We start from the raw sequence: 21,499 nt of genomic DNA on the forward strand, positions 1-21,499 counted from the left end.
TCTTATTTAACAGGACAGATGAACCATCTCTGCTTGATGGATTATTCATCGCACAAGATGCCAAAGTATCTGCCTTTGTTGACCAAATCAGAAGCCAGATGATTAGTGTAAGGATTTATTCAACTCTACAACCTTTCTTTATTTTTAAATTGTCCTGGGATTACATGTAACGCATTGCTTCTACTTTCAGAGGACAGGTCATGATGTCTGTGGGCCAGCAACATTTACAGCAGGCAGAGAAACATCACAGAAATCCAGGGCCAAGGTGGATGAGGAGGGCCTTGAAATAGCTGTGTGTCGTCATGGAATGTTGCTGCAAGGCTTGAATCACTACCGTGGTGAAATATATGCCTACCCAATGTTCCTGCAAAAGGAGCTGGCACAAGCTGCAAGTGCAACATTCTTTTGTACAGACATTGCTTGCAGGTAAATACATAACTACTGCCAAATTATGTTTTACCGTTATGCCATGGGCATAACACCATGGCTAGCTAAAAAGTACACCTTTATTATATTATGGACTTAGAAATTTAATATGGCTACTGTGTTATCAGTTTAGTTTACTACTACAACAGTTTAGTCCATAAGGTATAAGGAAATATTATAATTTATATGACTGCATAGTGATCTTTGATTGAATTGTACCAGTCACATAGGTCCTGATTTGACTCCTTACCATTTTGTGCCATGCACATGTGTTTTTTCCATTACAGGTACTGGCCTTATTTGGAAACGATGGCAGAGAAGTTGCCTGAGCTCCTCCAACCACTTACCACAATGAAGCCTTTTCTCTCTGTAATGCATGCTAAGGCTCACACTGGCAAATGTGAGGTACAGTATGTGAGTTAAATGTTTGCATCATAAGATGTTTTTTAGGAACATAACCCTACAGCATCAGAAAAAAAGAGCTTCCTTTTTATCTCTAAATACAGGTGTTTCAGAAAAGGTAGTGTGCATAAGTGAAAACCTTTAGTGCAGTGGTTTTCAAATCTGTCCTGCAGTACCCCCAGCTCTGCACAATTTGTATGTTTTCCTGACACGCTCAATTCAGGTCTTGCAGTCTCAACTAATGAGCTTGTGAGTTACAAAATGGCAGTGCAGGGGGTCCTGATGAAAATTTACTCATTTCACAAAATCTAATTTAGAATACACAGTCTAAGAAATAAGATTATATTGATAAATGTCTTCATCTGATGTTTTGGAACAGGTAAGGTGGGGCGGTAGAAGTCAGGATGGTGCAGGAAATACTGTTGGTGAAGAGGTGGAACAGGTCAATAGCTTCCTGTCAAGGGCAGCTCTTACTACAAAATACATGACCAAGTCAGGTTGGTTAAAATCTAATACTGTGTTTGACACACAATACTAGATGCTCTAGTTGTGGCCTAATTTTGCAGTGATTCTATGTTTTCTCAATTTTTTCTTTTTTAAATAGACTACACAGAGAGCAGAAATGGAAGCAGCCAATCTTGAGAGTCTCAAGCAGGAGTTCAGCATCTCTGTGGAAGATGTGGACCGGTGGGTGAAAGATGTCAAGCACTGGGCTGCCACTGGTATGTGATATAGTCTCTTTATTTTCCATACATTTGGCTAAACTTTAGCAGTGATACTGTGTTTTTTGTAATGGTTGCTTATTTCTGTTTTTCAAGAGAAACCCAGTACTCACAGTAGCCAGGAAGAGCTCCAGAGAGAAATTGCTGAAATAATTTATTCCATCCGAAGAAAGAAGCATGATCTATATCGACAAAATGGTATTTGCTATTACGTCACTCAACTTGCTTTTTTTTTTTTTTCTTCTAATGAAATTTTCTGAACCTTACAGACAGCAACCAAACAAGGCAGCGCAAACGAAGGAGACTTGGTGAGCTGAAAGAGATGGTAAGTAATGTGTTGTATATTTGTGCTTTTATTAATTCACAAAATTATGTCCATTGTTAATATAAGTAATAACAGTCAGCAATTTAAGACTGGGTGGTGAAAAAGGTGCAACATACAGTAAAGAATGACATGTTATATACTGCTGTTATCTGTAATGTTATTTGACCTTGGACCACAAAACCAGTCTTAAGTGTCAAATTTTCAAAACAATACATCATCTGAAAGCTGAATAAATAAGCTTTCCAGGATCTGACAATATTTGGCTGAGATACAACTATTAGAAAATTTGGAATCTGAGGGTGCAAAAAAATATTGAAAAAATCTCCTTTAAAGTTGTCCAAATGAAGTCCTTAGCAATGCATATTACTAATCAAAAATGAAGTTTTGATATAGTTATGGTAAGAAATTTACAAAATATCTTCATGGAACATGATCTTTACTTAATATCCTAATGATTTTTGGCATAAAAGAAAAATGGATAATTTTGACCCATACAGTGTATTTTTGGCTATTGCTACAAACATACCCCAGCGACTTAAGACTGGTTTTGTGGTCCAGGGTCACATATGAAGTCATAGTAAAAATCTGATTGTTATTGTTATTCCTGTAACACATATGCTATACTACAAGTGGTCGTCACTATACTATTTAAATTAGTATAATATAATATATATTATTTTAGCTGCAATAACAGGATAAAGTCTAGATGAACGGCGTGAAATAAATCTGCCTACTTATTTGATATCCTACATCATAGAATATGTAATGCAGCCAATATATTTTTAAATAAAAGTAGGCATATCTTAATACTGGGATGAGCATTTATACCTTTCTTTGTTATATTGTAGTTAGGGTTGGGCGATGTCTACTAAATTGGCATCAGACGATGTCTACAGTGAAACATCGCGATGGACGATGACATCAGGGGGCGGGGCCAGGGTATGATGATAAAGCAACAACATCATTTAAATCAGGAACCAGAACAAATACTCTACATTGTATCGCATTTATATGCACAAATACACTGTCTGTGAAATCAGATATTATAACGCTTCTGCGGATATTGTCTATCATGGCAAGTGTATAAATGAAAAAAAATAAATGCTGAAGTGCTATCAAACACTCAAAGACAGGCGTTTTATGCTGAGCACCTGTTGTTTGCAGCTGCCTAAAAACGCTTTGGTGGACACACCACCTAAGTGATGAGAGAAAGGTCAGATGCCATCCTTTCAGCGGGTTTTAGCATCTTTCCATTGCTGTAATACTTAATTTTATACTTTTTATAAAAGCTATTTATTTGTTATAAAGAAAATTTATTTTGTCAGACTGTTGAAGTAAAAAGTCCCTGAGACAAATGCGCTGTCCTGATTCAGTACCTGTAGTCAGATGAGATGGTGCAGCCAGGTCTGTGTCATTACCTTCATAACTTGTTACAAAATAAAAAGTTTCACACCTCAGAAAAATTAGCTTTATCCTTTCCTGTCAACACTGTGTGCAGATTCAGACTAGGGGAATCACAATGCCGGCTCAACATTGTGATGTCTGTCAGCCATCTGAGATGGGCGATGGCATCATTTATCGGCCCAACCCTAATTGTAGTGTGATGTTTCAGTTGTAAATTATGCATATTGGCTGCATTATAAATTATAAGCATAGTTATGGATGATATAGTTAGTATATTATCTATATTATTACCCATATAAATTGTTCTTGTTGGACAAGTTCTTTATCAATATTACTCTGAAGGCCCGCAAAATGCCTAATGAAGACCACTGTGCTAGACGTAAAGCTGAAATAAGTGTTTTGAAAAATTTGAAAAATGGAGGAGAAGATCATAATTGTAAAGGAAATGACTCAGCACTATCAACATCTAAAAAAAGCGCTGGACAAACTGGACAACCTCCTTGGGAGATTAAGGAGGAAATGAAGATCCATAGTATGTACCACTTTTTTTTTTTTTATTATTCAGTAATATGTAATAATATGTTGATACCGCTAAGCAAGATGTCATAGTTTTCTATAAATATTGCTTCCAATCTAAAAATAAATTTAAATGACCATTTAAAATTGCAGCTTGTTAGCTATTTAGTTTGTTTTTGTTTGTTTTTTGTTTTTTTTTCACATAACTGTACAGTACAGACCCAGAGTTGATCATTCAAGCTGCAGTGCATTTTTCCAACAATATCATTCATGAAATGCTGCCTAATTATCAATGTCAATTTTCTCATTTTTTTTTTTTACTTTAGATTCAACCAGAGAGCTGACCGAAGAAGGGCACAGGGGGCTGTACTGCTGTATCTTACACAAGCGGCACATTCTGCAGCAAAACTTGCAGCAGTCACCAGCACCTATGCCAGTGTCAACACTGACCCTTCTTTCTTCATGCTGGAGGAAGATGTTGAAGAGGAAAGTGAGGACAACAACAATCTAGAACTTTCTGAAGAAGAGTTTTAAAATGTTAGCACAAACTTTGGAAGCATTGCATTCAGCATCTTCCCAAAAGACCCTTGAGTTTCGACTCATGAAATAATTTTTCAGATTTATTAAAAAATGAATAAATAAATGTCATTCTAACCCTGACCTATTGTATTTGTTGTTTTTTCTTACACCAACCTGTTCTCATTTTTCTCAGATTTGGATAGCAGAAAGCTCTACATTACCCATGAGCCTCTGTCACCATTGCTAGACAGCTTTGCTTACCTGTTACTTTTATATTTTATGAAATAGGATTTTACATGGGACATTACATTACAACTCAACTATTACACAATTATTATTTAATGCCCATTTAAAATTTATATTCACTTATACATTTTTGGTCTTTTAAGGTAATATAGTTAGTATTAATTTGAATGCCCACCTTTACTATTTAATCTCAAGTTTTATGTCCCATTTTAAATCATAATCATAAGTAATTTTAATAAAACTAATTACAAATGCTATTAATGTTTGTTCTGTGGGTAACACTTTATTATAAGGTTTCATTTGATAACATTAACTACATTAGCCACCATGAACAACAATAAAAAATACTTAAAAAATATATATAAAAATACAGAATTTGTAGAATACTGTTATTATTATTGTTGTAATTTATTTTGCATTTTTGTGTGTGTGTGTGTGTGTGTGTGTGTGTGTGTGTGTGCGTGCGTGCGTGAGCGCAAACTTGTTTTTCCTACAGTACATTGTAAAAATGTCCTCACAAAGATAATAAAATGAGAACATTTTAATGTTGAGCCCCACAAAGTGTAAGGCTTTAGCCAGCAATACTTCCTCCAACCACTAGGGGTCATACTTCTGCCATGATGAGCAGTATTGCTCCCAGCCACAAGGGGGCGCAGGATGTCTGTTGCCTGCAATCTTCCTCCCAGTTGCCAGGGGGCAACCATTAGCAAGATCTCTGTGCCTAGCAATTATTGTTGATGATACTCACCTGTGTAGGGCTCTATTTAAGTTGCCTTTAGGCATTGTTTTTTTGTTCAATCTTGAGCCTACCTACCTGTGTATCCTGTTGCAGACCGTGAGTCTTTGTAAGCCATCGTGCTTGTTTTGTTTTCCCTTTTTGTAACTATTGGAAGCTTTGCTTCTGGTGTTGTTTGTACTTTGTTTCTTGCCTTTTTTTGACCTTCTACAAGTAAAGCCACTTGAAGTTATACCTCTCGTCTCCCAATTGTGATTCCTCTGCACTTGGGTCTCAAAATCCTCAACTTAGGTTAGCTCACTTAGGAAGAACACCAGCTCTGTGTCCAGAAGATATGGGTTCTAGTCCTGCTAAGGACAACCTTCAAGATTTCAGTTTATAGTCTGGCAGTTCCTGCTTCTGTATCATTACACAAAGACAACATCTAATTTATAATATCAATAAAATAATATATAATATATACACTACACTTGAAAGGTGGAGTCAAGACATTTGCAAATATGATTAAAAGATGAATATGCGACAAAACTACAGAATGTCACATTTTATTATTAGCTGTTTCAACACATACATGTTTTACCAAATAAAAAGAACAGCACTTTTAGAGTTCATCCCACTCATTGATGAGAGCATAAGTATTGGGACAGTTGAACATAAGGCAGATATAAAAGATTAAAAGCTATTATTTAGTTGCAGATCCCTTACGCACAATCACATCAGTGAGTTTGTGACCCATAGACATCACCAGACTCTTGGTCTCATCCTTTGAAATACTTTCCCCAGCCTTTAATGCAGCCAATTCCAATTGTTGCTTGTTTTGGGGAGTTTCTGCCTTTACTCTCCTCTTCAGCTGGTGAAATTCATGTTCAATGGGATTTAAATCTGGAGATTGACTTGGGCAATCTAAGACTTTCCATTTCTTTGCCCTTATAAATTCCTTGACTGAACTGGCAGGGTGTTTTGGGTCATTGTCCTGATGCAATATGAAGCACTTCCCAATGAATCTGGTGGCATTTTCTTGAATATTGGTAGGCAAGATGGTTTTGTACTCTTCCAAATTCATTCTGCTACTGTCATCATACATTAAGTCATCAGTAGAGTTGAGAGGCCTGTTCCAGAGGCAGCCATGCATGCCCATACCATGGCACCACCTCCACTATGCTTTACAGATGAGGCTGTATGCTTGGGATCATTGCAGTTCCCTTTTTTCTACACATTTTTGCTTTCCCATCACTTCGATAAAGGTTCATCTTTGTCTCATCGGTCCATAAACACAGTTTCAAAACTCTTCTGGCTCACCTTTGTGCTTTTTTGCAAACTCTATTCTTGCCTTTCTATTTTTGGAGCTGGTCAGAGGTTTGTATCTTGCTGTGTAGCATCTGTAATTCTGTGTCAAAGTCTCCTGAGGACAGTAGATTGTCAGAGCATCACCTCAGCTTTCTGAAAGTTCTTGGTGATTTTACAGATACGTCTTTTAGGGTTCATTTTCACAGCTTTTATGATTAAAAGAGAAAATACTCAGACATAATTGTGACTCAACACAGTTTATTGTCCATGACGAGGAGAATACATATGTGTACATTTTACTGCCATTCCACCCTCAGGGGCCCAGTAGTGGCCCCATGAAAGAGCAAAAAAATACACATTTCAAATGGCCATAACTCAAAGTCCTTTAAGAATATCAAAGAGAAAATTGACAGGATAATTGCTTATGCTGTGTTTACTAAATAATGTTGGGCACAATTTTCAGACATATATGGAAAGGTGGCTTAAAGGTGTTTTTTAAAATGCTCACAGTAATATACCAAATTTCAGCCTGCCTCTCAGATATTTCATAGAGGGTTTCATAATTAATATATTTTGAATATATCCAATTGTTCATTAAAGATAGTAATTACATTGTTTATATACTAAATGTTTTAAACTACATTACCCATAAGACTCTGTTATTCTATCAATGGAACGGGAAAACATGGCGTTGTTATTTGTAGTTCATTGAAGTGTGTAGTAAGGCCTAGGGTAGGGTTAAGATCTTTGAAAAGGCGTGATTTCTCACAACATAGCGCCACTTTATCGTTAACTTAATTACTAACGTAATAATAGCATCAAAACACATGTTGGAACATGGAACGCTGTTTTATATTGTTTAAAAGACAGTCCAATCACAGCGAGCGCAGCTCCACACTTACTTGTCCATGTATGGTAAATTACGTCAGATTTTTTCCGGTTCTGGCCGAACGAGTGCATCCACACGGGCAGTTAAACAAGTACTGCTACTTAAACACAACTCATATTTTACAACGACAGTCTCCTTTGTGTGGTTAACCTGATGCATAAATACATTTAAAAGAGAAACATTTTTGTCCTAAGCAATGGCCTACAGCCGTAACTAAATATGCACCTGCTAAGTGCTTCTAACATTTACTTTGTGTAGCATATATAAATTTAATCACTTCGTCATGCTATTCTCCACCGCTTGAACTCTTGGAATTTCAATATATATAATTAATAATAATAAACCAGTGACCACGGCAATAAAATGTTTAATAAAGCTAAATGCAAGATTTTTTTTTTACGTCTATATAAATGTAAGAAACTCAAGGAATAATTTCAAGTATGTCATTTCTGTAATACACCATCAGCAACAAATTTCGTAAATAATGTAGGCTATTTCATAATGTTTTAAAAGGATTTCCTAAACACTCAATATTTTCAATTGTTCAGACAAACAGTTGCTATACAAAAATGCAGAAATATACATTTGACAATAGCATCATGATGCTCAAAGCCCAGTGGCTTGGTATTGAGCATCATTTTACAAGAAGTATCTGTTACGGGGCTGACGAGACGTGAGACGTGCGGATCCATATGCAAGCTTTATTGAATCAGGGACGTGGTCAAACAGGCAGGGTCGAACAATGGCAGACAGGTACATAATAGGCAATGCACAGAGTTGTCAAAAAACAGGCGTGGGTCATACAACAGCGAACAGAATCAAAAGGGGCAAGATAAGAGAGGTAAACCAAAACGTAAGCAAGAGTCCAGGCAGGGGAAAACAATCCGAAACAGGCAAGACTAGGGAAACTAACAGGGCTCTGTAGGGCAGCGATAATGCATACAATACTCGGCAGTGACAGAAGGAAAGTCCAGGGTTTAAATAAGGTATGTGATCAGTGTGTGCGTAGGATCAGGTGTGCGTGTAATTAGTGCAATGAGTGATTGGTGACAGCTGTGATCAGTAATGGATGATGGGAAATTGAGTCCAGTGTGATGTGTGCTGTGAGAGTCAATGTGGTGAGTGAGTGACCTCTGGTGGTGAATGAACGGAAGTGCAGGGACCAGATTCGTGACAGGGCCCCCCCCCCCAAAGAGCGGCTTCCAGACGCTCCACACAGTCTATAATCCAGGAGGGAGGTGGAGCGGAGGCGGAACAGGGGGAGGGATGGAGGGCCAGGTCCCTGTGGAAGCAGAGTGACCGGGGACCAAGGCAGAGCAGGAAGCCAAGGCAGAGAGGACGGGATTGGAGCCCACCAGGGCGGAGCCGACAGGACTGGAGCCCACCAGGGCGGAGCAGAAGACCACCAGAGCCAGACAGCAGACCACCACAGCGGCACAGACAGAGCAGGAGCCCACCAGGGCGGAGCAGAAGACCACCAGAGCGGAGCAGACGGACCTGAAGACCACCACGGTGGAGCAGATAGAGCAGGAGCCCACCACGACGGGTCAGGAACCCACAGCAGAGCCTGGGACCTAGGGAGAACTGAGACATAAAAAGGAGAGAGAACATGCACTGACCCAAGGACCGAGGCAGGAAACACAGGAAGTTCGTAATTAATCTCCATAGCTGTGACAGGACAGAACGAGAGTTCATTGACGGCCTCCATAGCCATGCCAGGACAGGATGAGATTTTGCAGACAGATACCGCGGACACCTCTGGAGGTTCTGCAGCAGTTGCCGCCACCTCTGGAGGTTCTACAGCGGTAAACTCAGGACACAGGGAGAGGTTAGTAACGCAACAGGTTGAGAGTACATTACTGGGCGCCACCACCATACAAGGGGCTGAGGTGAGCCCCGCCGCTTCTGGAGGTTCTGCAGCACCTGCCACCACCTCTGGAGAGGCTGCGGCAGCTGCTGCCACCTCAGACAGTTCTGCGGTGGTGTACGCAGCCCAAACATAACCTAAAGCGATTCCCATCAGGGGAAGCGCTTCGGACAGGGGAATAGGAACAGGAGGGTTACAATGAGCTGGTTTAGGGATACCAGCAGTGCGTGCAGACACCAGCCGTGCGTGCAGACACCAGCGGTACATCCCTCACACTAGACATCAAACTGGGATAATGGGCGACTGACCTTGATGATCTGGGTGTGTCAGCGGAGACATGACGTGACTCTGGAAGGTCAGCGGAGACGTGACGTGACTCCGGACAGCTGTGACGTGAAGAGCAGCTGTGACTTGGTTTGACTCTTTAACATCAACTGTGACTTGACTGGGCTCTTTAACATAAACTGTGACTTGACTGGGCTCATGAAGATCAACTGTGATTTGACTGGGCTCATGAAGATCAACTGTGACTTGGCTTGATTCGTGACGATCAACTGTGACTTAACTTAGCTCATGAAGATCAGCTGCGACTTGAAGATCAGCTGTGACTTGGCTTGATTCGTGGAGATCAATGGTGACTTGATTTGACTCTCTGACATCAACTGTGACTTGGCTCGGCTCATGACTGACAGCAATGACAAGGCGTGGTGTTGTTGTGGCCGCCATTTTGTGAACGGGCTTCGCTGTCGCTGCCACTTTGTGTGTCTGCTCCAGTGTGGCTGCTATCCGACGAGAGAGTGCGGGGTCACGTTCCTCCACGACACCCACAGTGAAAGCTGAACCAACAGACCACAGAACATAGTCCAAGAAACTACTCGGTGAACGTGGACCCTTATGAATTACTTCTGTTTTTAAAGGCTGATTAAGGCCGTCACAGAAAAAGTCTATCAACATGCTGTCTGGTAATTCCGAGCCATTCGCCAAAGCCAAATATTCCACAATGTAACACTCGAGTGATCGGGCGCCCTGCTTGAGGGCTAGCAACAAGATCGCTGTCCATACCTGGCCATGATCCACTTGAACAGCTGCTGGATCCTTGTTTGGCCGAGTATTCTGTTACGGGGCTGACGAGACATGAGACGTGCGGATCCATATGCAAGCATCAACATCTTGGCTGTGGGCTAATAGGTGCTTTATGGTAATGAATAATAAAAATGAATAATAATTATAACAACAACAACATGGCTTTATCAAAATGTTTCAGCAGTAAACATATCACTAAATGCTTTTAGTTAAAGTGCATGTATTTATGCTCTTAAATGACAAACTAACAATTATAAACTATTTTAAAAATCAAGTGTATATAAAAGAACAAAGCCACTGACAGATATTTCAAAACATTTTATCTATCCAGTCACCAAACACAGAAAACTGAGGCAACATACTTTACAAAGCAGTTACAGAACACAGGAATAAATCTAAACTGATGTGCAATAACACTGAAAAACAAAATCTGATTTCAGTCTCTGCAACAACGATACAACCTAACAACAAACAATACATTGGAACACACACATCTTCAGGATGAGCTTTGAATATTTTCTTGTGGCTCCCAGGATTTTTTCCACTTCATCCCACTGTAAGACACAGAAAGACAGCAGACAGACAGCAATATAAATACTAATAAACTAAACTAATAACTATATATAAATACTAATAAGTCTTGACACTGCAATGAGACATGTAGTTTTCAAGTATGCATGCACTCTTGATGGTATCAGTTTCAAAACATAACCCACATTATTTATTTTGTATGTAATTTGTGTGTGTATTATGTTATTATGTAATTTACTTGTTTGAATGTTTATATAAATGTTTTGTTGTTGTTGTTCTGTTCTGTCAATTAACTACAGTGCAGTAAACTTCAGATAACATGCAAAAAATTTGTTTTGCTTTTTTCACAAAAAGGACTACGCTTGGGTTGTATATACTGATAACATTAAATAAAATAAATAAATAAATAAATAAAAGATGCATTTTACAATATGTGCCTTTGTAGAATTCTAACCTAGACCTTTTTAAAAAACAATGAGAAAGGCCCTGTTCCTTCAGGTGACTAAAACGGTTTTACACAGCAAAAACTAAGAACAGTTTTGATTCTTATATCAAAACAAATCTACAAATCAACAAATCCATAAATACCTCTAGGTTCTGCTCTCCTCTTTATTTGTCTTTTTTTTCCTGAGGAAGATACTGAGTCTGGACTACCTAGCTCAGTGGGCACAGGAGTGAGTTTAGAAGCGGCAGAAAGGGTAGAGGGTGGTGGCAGAGGAGAAGCCAGGGAAGAAGATATAGGACTGGGTTGAGAGAACTTGAAAACAGGCTGAGTCAGGGGGGAGACTTGAGGAGCCACGGATAACGACATAGGTGAGGACAAGGAGGTTGTGAAAGAAATAGGAGAAGTTAAGGAGGAAGATGCAGGAGTAAGTTAAAGAGTTTCAGACTCGGGGGGAAGCAGAGGTGTTGACTCTGATGCCGGGTCTACTGTGTTGTCTAATGCTGGAGTCTCTGTCTGTGTGCCGTTTGTTGCTGGAGTCTCTCCCATGCTGCTTGCTGCTTTATCTGTGTTAGCCACTGTTAGAAAAAAAAAATTGTGATATGAACCTAATAATCTGCTGTAATCAACACATTTAAAACAAATCTTTTTAAACGCTGAAATACACTATGCAACTTTTAAACTCTGTACTGGCATAAGAAACTAAAATACATGTGCCTCATTGCTTAGAAGATGCATGATAAATGAAAAAGATATGTTATAAAACTGTCTAAAATTATCAAACATGTTTGATTTCCTCCATCTGGATGGAATCACAGCTAGAAGCTAAGCAAAAAATAAAAATAAAAGAGTATGTGATTTTAAACATGATTTTCTATAAAATCTTACTGCCCAGAATGTGAAGGCTGGCTTTGACTTTCAGCAACTAGCATCAATACATGATATGAAATTGAATGACCAAGTATACACTGCTATGTACATTTGCAGTTCATATTCTATGCTCATCTTATTATAGCATAAAGTAGAGCAGAATAAATTGAAGTAACAGTAATCTATGGGACAAAATGCTAAAAGTAAACATATATATAATGTAGGGCTGGACAATAATTCAATATCAATATATATAATTGTTATTACAATTATTAACGGTAATGATATTACATTATCATTACCGTTAGGATGTGGGACGCAGCATATGGTAAAGCTGCGCTAACTTATTTAGATAAAAATGGGACAAATAATTACATTATGGTGTCATAATTTAAGTAAATGAATTATAATTAAAAATTCATCCCATTCAGGTAACAACTGCAAAATTATCCAAAAAAATAAAAGATTACACACCAACATACTGAATAAATAAAATAATCAACTGTACAGCGATAATATAATGTGTTCTGTCGCAAGTACAGATCTCATGTTTTCTCATGGTTTATTGTAAAGCTGTCAAGTTGTCATATGTTGAAATAATCAGTTCCTGGTTGATTCTGTTTTTGTGTCCTTAAAGCCCTTCATGGTTCTTTTTGGTATCGTGAATGGGTTTCCTTTGTTTTGCCTCACTGAAGTTGGCAACCCTATTGAAGGCTCAGTACAAATAAAAGGTGAACATTTATTTATTTTTTTCCGTTTTTATTTCTAAAAAGTTTTACAGGAGGAGGTTTAACAGACTTGGCAAATGCAGTTTTCAGAAGTTTGCAAGTACAGACACCCATTGTGGGCATTCTTGGCAGTTTCTCTGAGGCTTTTATATATATATATATATATATATATATATCAGAATTATATCGTATCAACTGAAATCAAGAAATATACTGTGATATAAATTTTGGCCATATCATCCAATCCTAACTTAATTTAATTATTTTGTTGTTGTTTTCACTGATTAAACATTTGAGTGTAATGAGTATTTTATGAGTGTAACTCTTAGGGTCTGCATTTGGACAGATACTATTATTTTGTGTGTGCCAGGTGATTACACACAAAACTGTCTGCTGTACAGGAACCTGTCAGTTCTATTGAATGAGACATTTTACCATTACAGGGGAGCGGCGGTGTTGACTCTGATGCCGGGTCTGCTGTGTTGTCTGATGCTGGAGTCTCTGTCTGTGTGCCGTTTGTTGCTGGAGTCTCTCCCATGCTGCTTGCTGCTTTATCTGCAATAGCCACTGTTAAAAAATAAACATGAGAATAATAATAATAATACTAATAATTCAACAATAATTCAGCAAAAATAAATAAATAAAAGTTTTATTATTGTTTAAGTCTTCGTATGAGTTGTACTTTACGTAATATCAATTTGACATGATCAAAATAATACATGGCAGACCTCAAGTTTTCTTATGTAATTTGAACTACGTAAAAAGGAGGCTTCAAGGTCAAAAGGTTGGGAATCACAGCACTATGACTGAGGATCACACACTAACAAACTCTCAAATTAAAAGAAAATACATATTCACCTTTTTGCTAGGAGACATTTTAAATGAAAACAATATGTGTTCTAAAATGATAGTCCTATTGAATGAGACATTTTCAAATAAGAAATCAAGAATAAACAAAATGCTGTTCACGTTAAAGCAAAAAATGAATTCTGCTTAGCAAAAGTATGTACTGTTGGTAAAACATTACTGCTGTTTTTTCAAATTATTTCTCAAATAAATCAAGGATGCACTAATAAACAATGAAATATGTGAAAATATAGCATGCACATTTGTGTTTATTACCATTCAGAAGACTTTCATACAGGTACTATCACCACCAGAACTGGACCCTTGATGTACACAGTAAAGGTTGGAGATAACACATGGAGACGCCATGCAGATCAGCTGATGGATCGTCAGACAAAATCCTCACCGTTATCTGTTCCTGATTCACCTGACAATGTCCCTGATTCAGATGACAAGGACAATGATGCTGTTGAGACTGCCCCTCCTACCTCAGTTAATGTGAACGAGTCTGAACCGCACAATGATAAACCAGATGTGACGATTCCAGTTACACCTGAACCTCACCCAGGTTCACAGAGACGTTATCCTGAAAGATGTAGAAAACCTCCCAAAAGGCTTCATTTGTAGTTTTGTTGTAGTTAGCAACATTGTTCAGGTTAACTGTAAAGGTTAAGGAGTAAGTTGTAGTTATGCATTTCTTATTTCCCAGTATGATTAATCTAGGGGGAAGGAAAGTGTAATGTATGTGCTATTGGGTATCAGCGTTTTGTGATAAGCCTGCCCTCCAGTGGTGACATATATAGTGATGTATTGACATACTAATCAGAGTTAACAACAGTTCAGTAAAGACCATGTGCGTTAACAAGACACCATTGTCTGCTGTGTATCATTCATCTGCCAGCATACACAACAGTAATGCTCTTACAGTGTTACTTATGTTTGGATAAGTAACCAAATTTTGCAAAAGAAAATTACAGATGCATTGTGATATAGGCGAAATATGTTGTGAAAGATGCATATAAAGTTATTTAATAAGCTTTCTCAGATCACCTGTTTTCTATTTCTCAGTCAGCAGCTCCCTTCAGAAATGTTTAAATCAGGAACTTCTCCTGTGTCATAGAGTTTTTTTTTTCTGACGCTTCTGAAATCACAGAACAAGTGGTATCAATATGTGTTTGCCATGAAAGATCAAAACCTGTTTTCAGTTTCAGCCCATTTTCACGCTCCATGTAAGTGACCTAACGTTATCCGATTAACTACTGCGGTCAAGCCAGCCGCCACTCCGAAATGCATGGTCAATCTAGCCGCCGCGCTGTTTTGTTGTGCGCGCATATACGGTGCATTACGGCGATCTTCCGCTGGTCTTTCGCCTGCGTTCACTCAGCCATTTTTTTTCTTTTTTACTGTTTAACTTCTACATACAAACAAGAACAGGGAAATAAGGGTAAGGGTAATATATATTAAGAAAATGAACTATACTAATTAATAAAATAATATCAGATTAACTGTCTGTAATATTATTATAATAATCTCTAAAAAAAATTATTTTAAATAAGCCTTATAAAATTAAATTGTCTAAAAGTGTTAAGTAACAGCCTAATAATTATGGTTCAAACAAAATGATATCAAAATAACTGATGTTGAATTACAAAAAAATAAGCCCTCCAAAATCTCATATAAGGGGTGTTATACTTGGCATTCCAGATAGCTCTAAAAAGGAAAGTCCCTGTTACCACAGACTAGTTTCACCTCAGATTGATAGTAGACCTTCTCAGGTTGTCACTCACCCAAAATCAGGTAAGTCTGATGTGGCATTACAAAATAAATGCCCTCCAAAATCTCATATATGACCAGTTTTGTCTTTGATTTTGGATAGCTCTAAAAAATAAACTCTCTGGTTTCACAGACCAGTTTCAATTCAGATTAACAGTTTACTGCCCCAGGGTGTATCTCAACCAGTTTCAGGACTGTCTGATGTTGCATTACAAAATAAAAGCCCTACAAAAACTCATATATGACCAGTATTGTCTTTGATTTTGGATGGCACTAAAAAATAAACTCGCTGGTTTCACAGACCAGTTTCAATTCAGATTAACAGTTCACTGCCCCAGGGTGTATCTCAACCAGTTTCAGGACTGTCTGATGTCAGTCCAGTTCACAGTATGTATTCACATAGTTTAATCAGATGAATTTTAAATATTGCACGCTCTGTTTAAGTTTTCATTGACATTAGGAGAGTCGAACCATTCTCCCTGAATCACTCTTTCATTCTGGAATGGGTCTGTCTTCCAACATGATTGTCTGAGAAATAAAAAGCTACACACTGTATCAGTTAGGGTTAAGAGAATTGTTGTCAAACATGCAACATGCCAGAAACATATTAATCTCTGCAAAAAATAATTAAATCCTAAAATCTTAAATATTTGCTTTAAATCCAGATGGCAACTTTTCTTTGGCCAGGCAATGTTTTTGAACAATTTCATGCAATGTAATCATATCATGTAAAATTTTTATTACCATGCTGAATTTTGCTTAGACTTAATGCAGTACGCATCTCAAATATGAATGTATGTAAGTTGATTGTAAGTGTAGTGTTTTAGTATTTTCAATAGAGCAGTTTTTCAGTCAGTTAAAAGTACTAAAACTGACTTCTTAAAGCAGTCCTCAAACTCTGCCAAAAAAAGTCAGATAAATATGTGTGCTCTTATACCCTGGTCTTTGTTTTTGTTATGGACTGTCTCTCTGTGTATTACGGGGGCACAGTATTTCAACCCATTACAAAAAACTCAGAAGCATCTGTAAATTAATGATCACAATAGTGAATCTATACACTGTAAAAAAAATTCTGTAAAATTTACAGTAAAAAACCAGCAGCTGTGGCTATACGTAATTTCACTAACTGATATAATGTTAATATACCAATATTGAAGTACTGACATCTGTTTTGTACATTTGAAATACACTGATAACCACCAAATGCAGAAGGTCATGAGAAAATCACTTGATGAACCAAAGCCCATCACAAGCAGCTTTTAAATAATAACATATATAGAAGGTGTCATTCCCACAAGCACTAAACACCATCATGGTGAGACTCATTAAGTCAAGTCAAGTCAAGTCAAGTCACCTTTATTTATATAGCGCTTTTACAATACAGATTGTGTCAAAGCACTTAACAGTATCAAATTGGAGGACAGAGTGTCAGTAATGTATAATGATAAGATTAAACACACAATTTTCAGTTAAAGGCATTTCATTATTGAATTCAGAGATGTTATTGTCTAGCTCAGTTTAGTTTAAATAGTATCTGTGCAATCAAATCGGCGATAATCGCTAGAAATTAAGTGTCCCCAACTGAGCAAGCCAGAGGCGACAGCGGCAAGGAACCAAAACTCCCTCTGAGACAAAAACCTTGGGAGAAACCAGGCTCAGTCGGGGGGCCAGTTCTCCTCTGACCAGACGAAACCCGCAGTTCAAAAGTTTATATTTCTATTTTAATTTTGTTGCAATTTCTAACAATAGTAGTATTATGTAGTTAGGTATTTTATTATATTTTAGTTATTTAGTTATTTTTGGTTGATATATCTGGGGACATATGCAATAAACATTAATTTAACAACATTAGATGTAACATACAACCCTAATAAACATAACTGATAAGAATAAAACTAAGAAGAAACCTAGTTATTTCAAAGAAAAAACATCAAATTCAAACAAAATTTGAAATGCAACGCAGGGAATTCTGGGAACGTCAATTTATGTTTTTTCCCTGTAAATTTTACATCATTTTTCACTTCCAAAAGCGGTATTTCACCGTAAAATTGTCTGAAATGTCTATTACAGTTTTTCACTGTATATATTAGAGGAACTTACCGTTAACCATTTAACAGGTTTTTACCGTAGCCTTTTCACAGTTTTTTACCGTTAAAATAACAGCCATTTTTTACAGTGTAAGGTGCAACATAAATAGATTTGAATCAATAATTTTTCACCTTAATACTTCATACAGTGAAATAATCTAAATTCTGTATTTACTACATTACCATATGCACTACACTAAAGTATGGCACAAAATGCCATCAAACTGTATCCATTTGCAGTTTTTATATATCTCTCTCACATACACATACACAAACACACACACACACACACACACACACACACACACACAAACACGTTTATTTAGCTATCTAAATGGGGACATCCCATAGGCATAATGGTTTTTATACTGTACAAACCGTATTTTCTATCGGCCCACACCTAAACCTACCCCTAACAGGAAACTTTCTGCATTTTTACTTTCTCAAAAAAAACTTTTAGTTTATTTTTAAACCCGTTTTACAAACAAGGACGTCCCCACAGGGAAGTTTTTGGAGATTTTGTCAGGTTTACCTCACTTTTGGGTACAAATTTGTCCCCAAAATATGGTTAGGTAGGTACACAAACACACACACACACACAAAGAGTAAAATAAGGGCTTTATAAATAGATATTAAATGACAATAATGTGCAACAGTGTAAAGTGAAATAGTGAAACATTATACTTCATAATCATAAAACTCTATAAAACACGGACATTTTTGTTTGTTGTTGATTTAATCAACTGAATTCTGGCCACTGGTTCCGCATAATTTGTTCGGGTGCACAGTGTCCTTTCTCATTATAGTTTAAATAATATTATTTCGTATTAATCAGATGCAATTTTAATTAAGTAAAGAGTACATGTTTAATGTGCATGTTAGAATATGTTTAATTATATATCCCAACATAATTTAGCCATGTTAACTTTTATTTTTGATAATGATTTATTTTTGATACATGTTTAGATTGTGTTATTTTTCTACTCCAGCACATCATAAAGCTTTCAATGGGGTTAAGATCAGGAATCTATGGTGACCAATTCATGTATGAAAATCATTTCTCATGCACGCTGAATCAGTCTTTCACAGTTTGAGCCTGATGAATCTTGTCATTGTCATCCTGGAATATATATGGGTACGTTTCCAACATGATTGTCTGAGAAATAAAAAGCTACACATTGTATCAGTTAGGGTTAAAATAATTGTTGTCAAACATACAACATGCCAGAAACATATTAATCACTGCAAAAATAATTCAGTCCTAAAATCTTAAGTATTTGCTTTAAATCCAAATGATGAGTTTTCTTTGGCCAGGCAGTGTATTTGAACAATTTCTTGCAATGTGATTTTGATGACCATGCTGAATTTCACTTAGACTTTGCACAATATAATTATGTTCTCATCTCAAACATGAATTGTTGTAAGTTGATTCCAAATGTATTGCTTTAGTATTTTCAGTAGAGCAGCTCTTTCAGTCAGTTAAAAGTACTAAAACTGACTTCTTAAAGCAGTCCTCAACAAACGTTTATAGTGCAGAATATCAATTATGGTTTAGAATATTTTCTGTATTCATGTATGTACAGTATGTTTTTTTTTTGTGTGTTCGTTTTTTTTTTTTTTTTTTACTCATTTGTTTGTTTTAATTTGAAATTATACCCACATTTTTTAAACCTGCTTTTTTAGGCATATTACTAAATAGTGGCACTGAGAAGTCAGAATGAAAATGTAGTGATCCTAAAGTCATTGATCTAAAAGTCAGATAAATGTGTGTGCTCTGATACCTTTTTCTTTTACAGTGTATTTAAGTTCAAAATTCATACTTTTAAACTAAACCAGTAGGTGGCGGTAAGTCACTTATTCATTCAACCGAGGTGCGTTTGACCTTTTTTTGTCATTCCGATTAAAATCATTCCGATTGAAAGATTCGATGAACTGTTTACATGAGACGTTATCTAATCCGATATGGTGTTTACATGTGCCTGTGCTTTCGATTTTAGGATATGCTAATAGCCTACAGTGACAACAAAAAACAAGTCACCAGAGGAAAAAACGCCCATATTTACGTTAATATTTTTAATATCTGTTTGCACTTGCTTAGAATAAATGGTTAATATTTGAATCCCTTGCGTTCATTCGCACTCAGTCATATGGCCAGAACACATGCCCCTCTGTAATGCAGCTCTGGGATTAATTGTACTCTGATACTACAAAGTTGTACTGTACTTAAATGGAACAAATACACGATTTCTTACCAAGAGTTGCTGAACAATGAATCAAAGGAGCATTGCTTTATCACAATCGTGTTTCGTACAACATTCATGGCGTGAGCACGTATAAATTCAAGCAGATCGGAAATTATGAATCTGTCATCTATACAAATACAAATGACAAAGGCAACTTTTGGTCAAGTTGTTTATTTTCATTGAGCTACTTTCACTATCATCACTGTGTTGTTTCTAAGCTGAAAAGCAGAAAATTGCGCTTCATTTCAGATCTGTTTTCACTCCGGACATGAGAGCAGATAGTCCGTCACACAGCAAGCGTTCTCCTTTCTAATGTGTTTTTAACTGTATAATTGAAATTGTAACTTTATACCTCCACTATTACCCAGTCTCTACTGTAGTGTCGGTGTCCCCAAATCACAGAATGTACCGTTGCCGACATCATCACGTTCACGTTCTGACGACCCGACCTCTGGACGTGATGACGTAGACGCAAAGTAATCGGTTTAAAGTGTTTACATGGCAGGATTTTAATTTTGTTCGGTTTATAGAAAGGTTTATCCCACCCCTCTCAACCCGATTACAATTTCATTCGGTTTGGGCATTTTTATTCCGATTGAGGTGTTTATATGGAGCATTTTCATTCGGATTGGACTTTTAAACCGATTACAGTGCTCCATGTAAACGCACCTAGTGATTCATTCAGGAACAAACATGCGAGTGCTGCTTGGAGAATGTGCAATACTTCTGATCTTTGTTTGGAACTATTTTCGTTGGTGCAATAGAACAAAACATTCAATATTCTGTCTAAAATGTAAGTAACTACTTAACTACTTGTTTCTTGAGCCAAAATCAATGTAACATTTGCAATCATGAAAATATTTAGCAAAACAGTCCCCTTGTCATGGTATGTTATCATCATCATCATGTTATAAATAAACTAAACATTTTGAATTTTGACCTCAGTATGTTTGTTCTGTGAGTTTCTTTATGTTTGCCGTTATGCTCATTTGATTTGATTTCTCCATATAAGTCTCTCACAGAGACAGGCAGCATGAGCCTCAACAGCGCAACATTGATACCAGAAATGTCCGTCTGTCCAATGATTGTAAACAGTCCCTGGGTCCGTCAGACCGGTGAAACTTTTGCGGTAATGAGACCGAAGATACTTAAGGCCCACTGAATCTGAATTTAAGACATTAAGACTTTTAAGGCCTTTTTTAAGCAAAACTTTATTTAATACATTTTAAGACTTTTTAAGGACCCTCGGCAACCCTGTGATAAGAAAAAAACTAAGAAGAAACCTAGTTATTTCAAAGAAAAAAACATCAAATTCAAACAAAATTTGAAATGCAATGCAGGAAATTCTGGGAATTTTTCCCTGTACATTTTACATTCTTTTTCACTTCCAAAAGCGGTATTTCACCATAAAATTGTCTGAAATGTCTATTACAGTTTTTCACCATAGGCCTATTATGGGAATTCACGTTAGCCATTTAACAGGTTTTTACCATAGATTTTTCACAGATTTTTTACCGTTAAAATCAGTAATTTTTTTTACAGTGTATTTAAGTTGAT

The 21,499-nt window shown here is 37.0% G+C and overlaps 2 protein-coding genes across 9 annotated transcripts in view; one reads left to right on the top strand and one right to left on the bottom strand.

Annotated features, from left to right (window-relative positions):
• The window catches only part of LOC131536958 (uncharacterized), a 13,127-nt gene extending 8,679 nt beyond the window's left edge, over positions 1-4,448 (top strand). The window contains exons 9-16 of one of the 7 annotated variants that reach the window (XR_009270147.1): positions 14-107; positions 191-426; positions 714-840; positions 1,208-1,270; positions 1,433-1,550; positions 1,647-1,748; positions 1,820-3,811; positions 4,122-4,448. Coding sequence is in view for 4 of the 7 variants with exons in the window: in XM_058770179.1 (XP_058626162.1) it covers positions 14-107; positions 191-426; positions 714-840; positions 1,208-1,270; positions 1,433-1,550; positions 1,647-1,748; positions 1,820-1,935 (856 nt within the window). In the remaining 3 variants the exon portion in view is untranslated. Of the gene's footprint in view, positions 1-13; positions 108-190; positions 427-713; positions 841-1,207; positions 1,326-1,432; positions 1,551-1,646; positions 1,749-1,819 lie in introns of those variants that run through there. The other 6 variants (XM_058770182.1, XM_058770183.1, XM_058770179.1 and 3 more) reach the window with 6 other exon arrangements.
• Positions 4,449-6,943: 2,495 nt separating this feature from the next.
• LOC131536961 (uncharacterized) lies at positions 6,944-15,113 on the bottom strand. 2 transcript variants are annotated; one of them, XM_058770185.1, is made up of 6 exons: positions 14,890-15,113; positions 14,116-14,278; positions 13,429-13,560; positions 11,542-11,973; positions 10,915-10,976; positions 6,944-10,530 (listed from the first exon to the last, which is right to left on the bottom strand). In XM_058770185.1, exon 6 carries the CDS (start codon positions 9,604-9,606, stop codon positions 8,500-8,502), a length of 1,107 nt encoding a protein of 368 aa, XP_058626168.1. In that variant the 5' UTR covers positions 9,607-10,530; positions 10,915-10,976; positions 11,542-11,973; positions 13,429-13,560; positions 14,116-14,278; positions 14,890-15,113; the 3' UTR covers positions 6,944-8,499. The 2 variants fall into 2 exon arrangements, with proteins under 2 accessions (XP_058626168.1, XP_058626167.1); XM_058770184.1 differs by adding an exon at positions 14,404-14,499 and having other exon boundaries at positions 6,944-10,976.
• Between the last annotated feature and the right edge of the window lie 6,386 nt (positions 15,114-21,499).

The sequence above is a fragment of the Onychostoma macrolepis genome, chromosome 03 (assembly GCF_012432095.1).
Source record: "Onychostoma macrolepis isolate SWU-2019 chromosome 03, ASM1243209v1, whole genome shotgun sequence".
Lineage (NCBI taxonomy): Eukaryota > Metazoa > Chordata > Actinopteri > Cypriniformes > Cyprinidae > Onychostoma > Onychostoma macrolepis.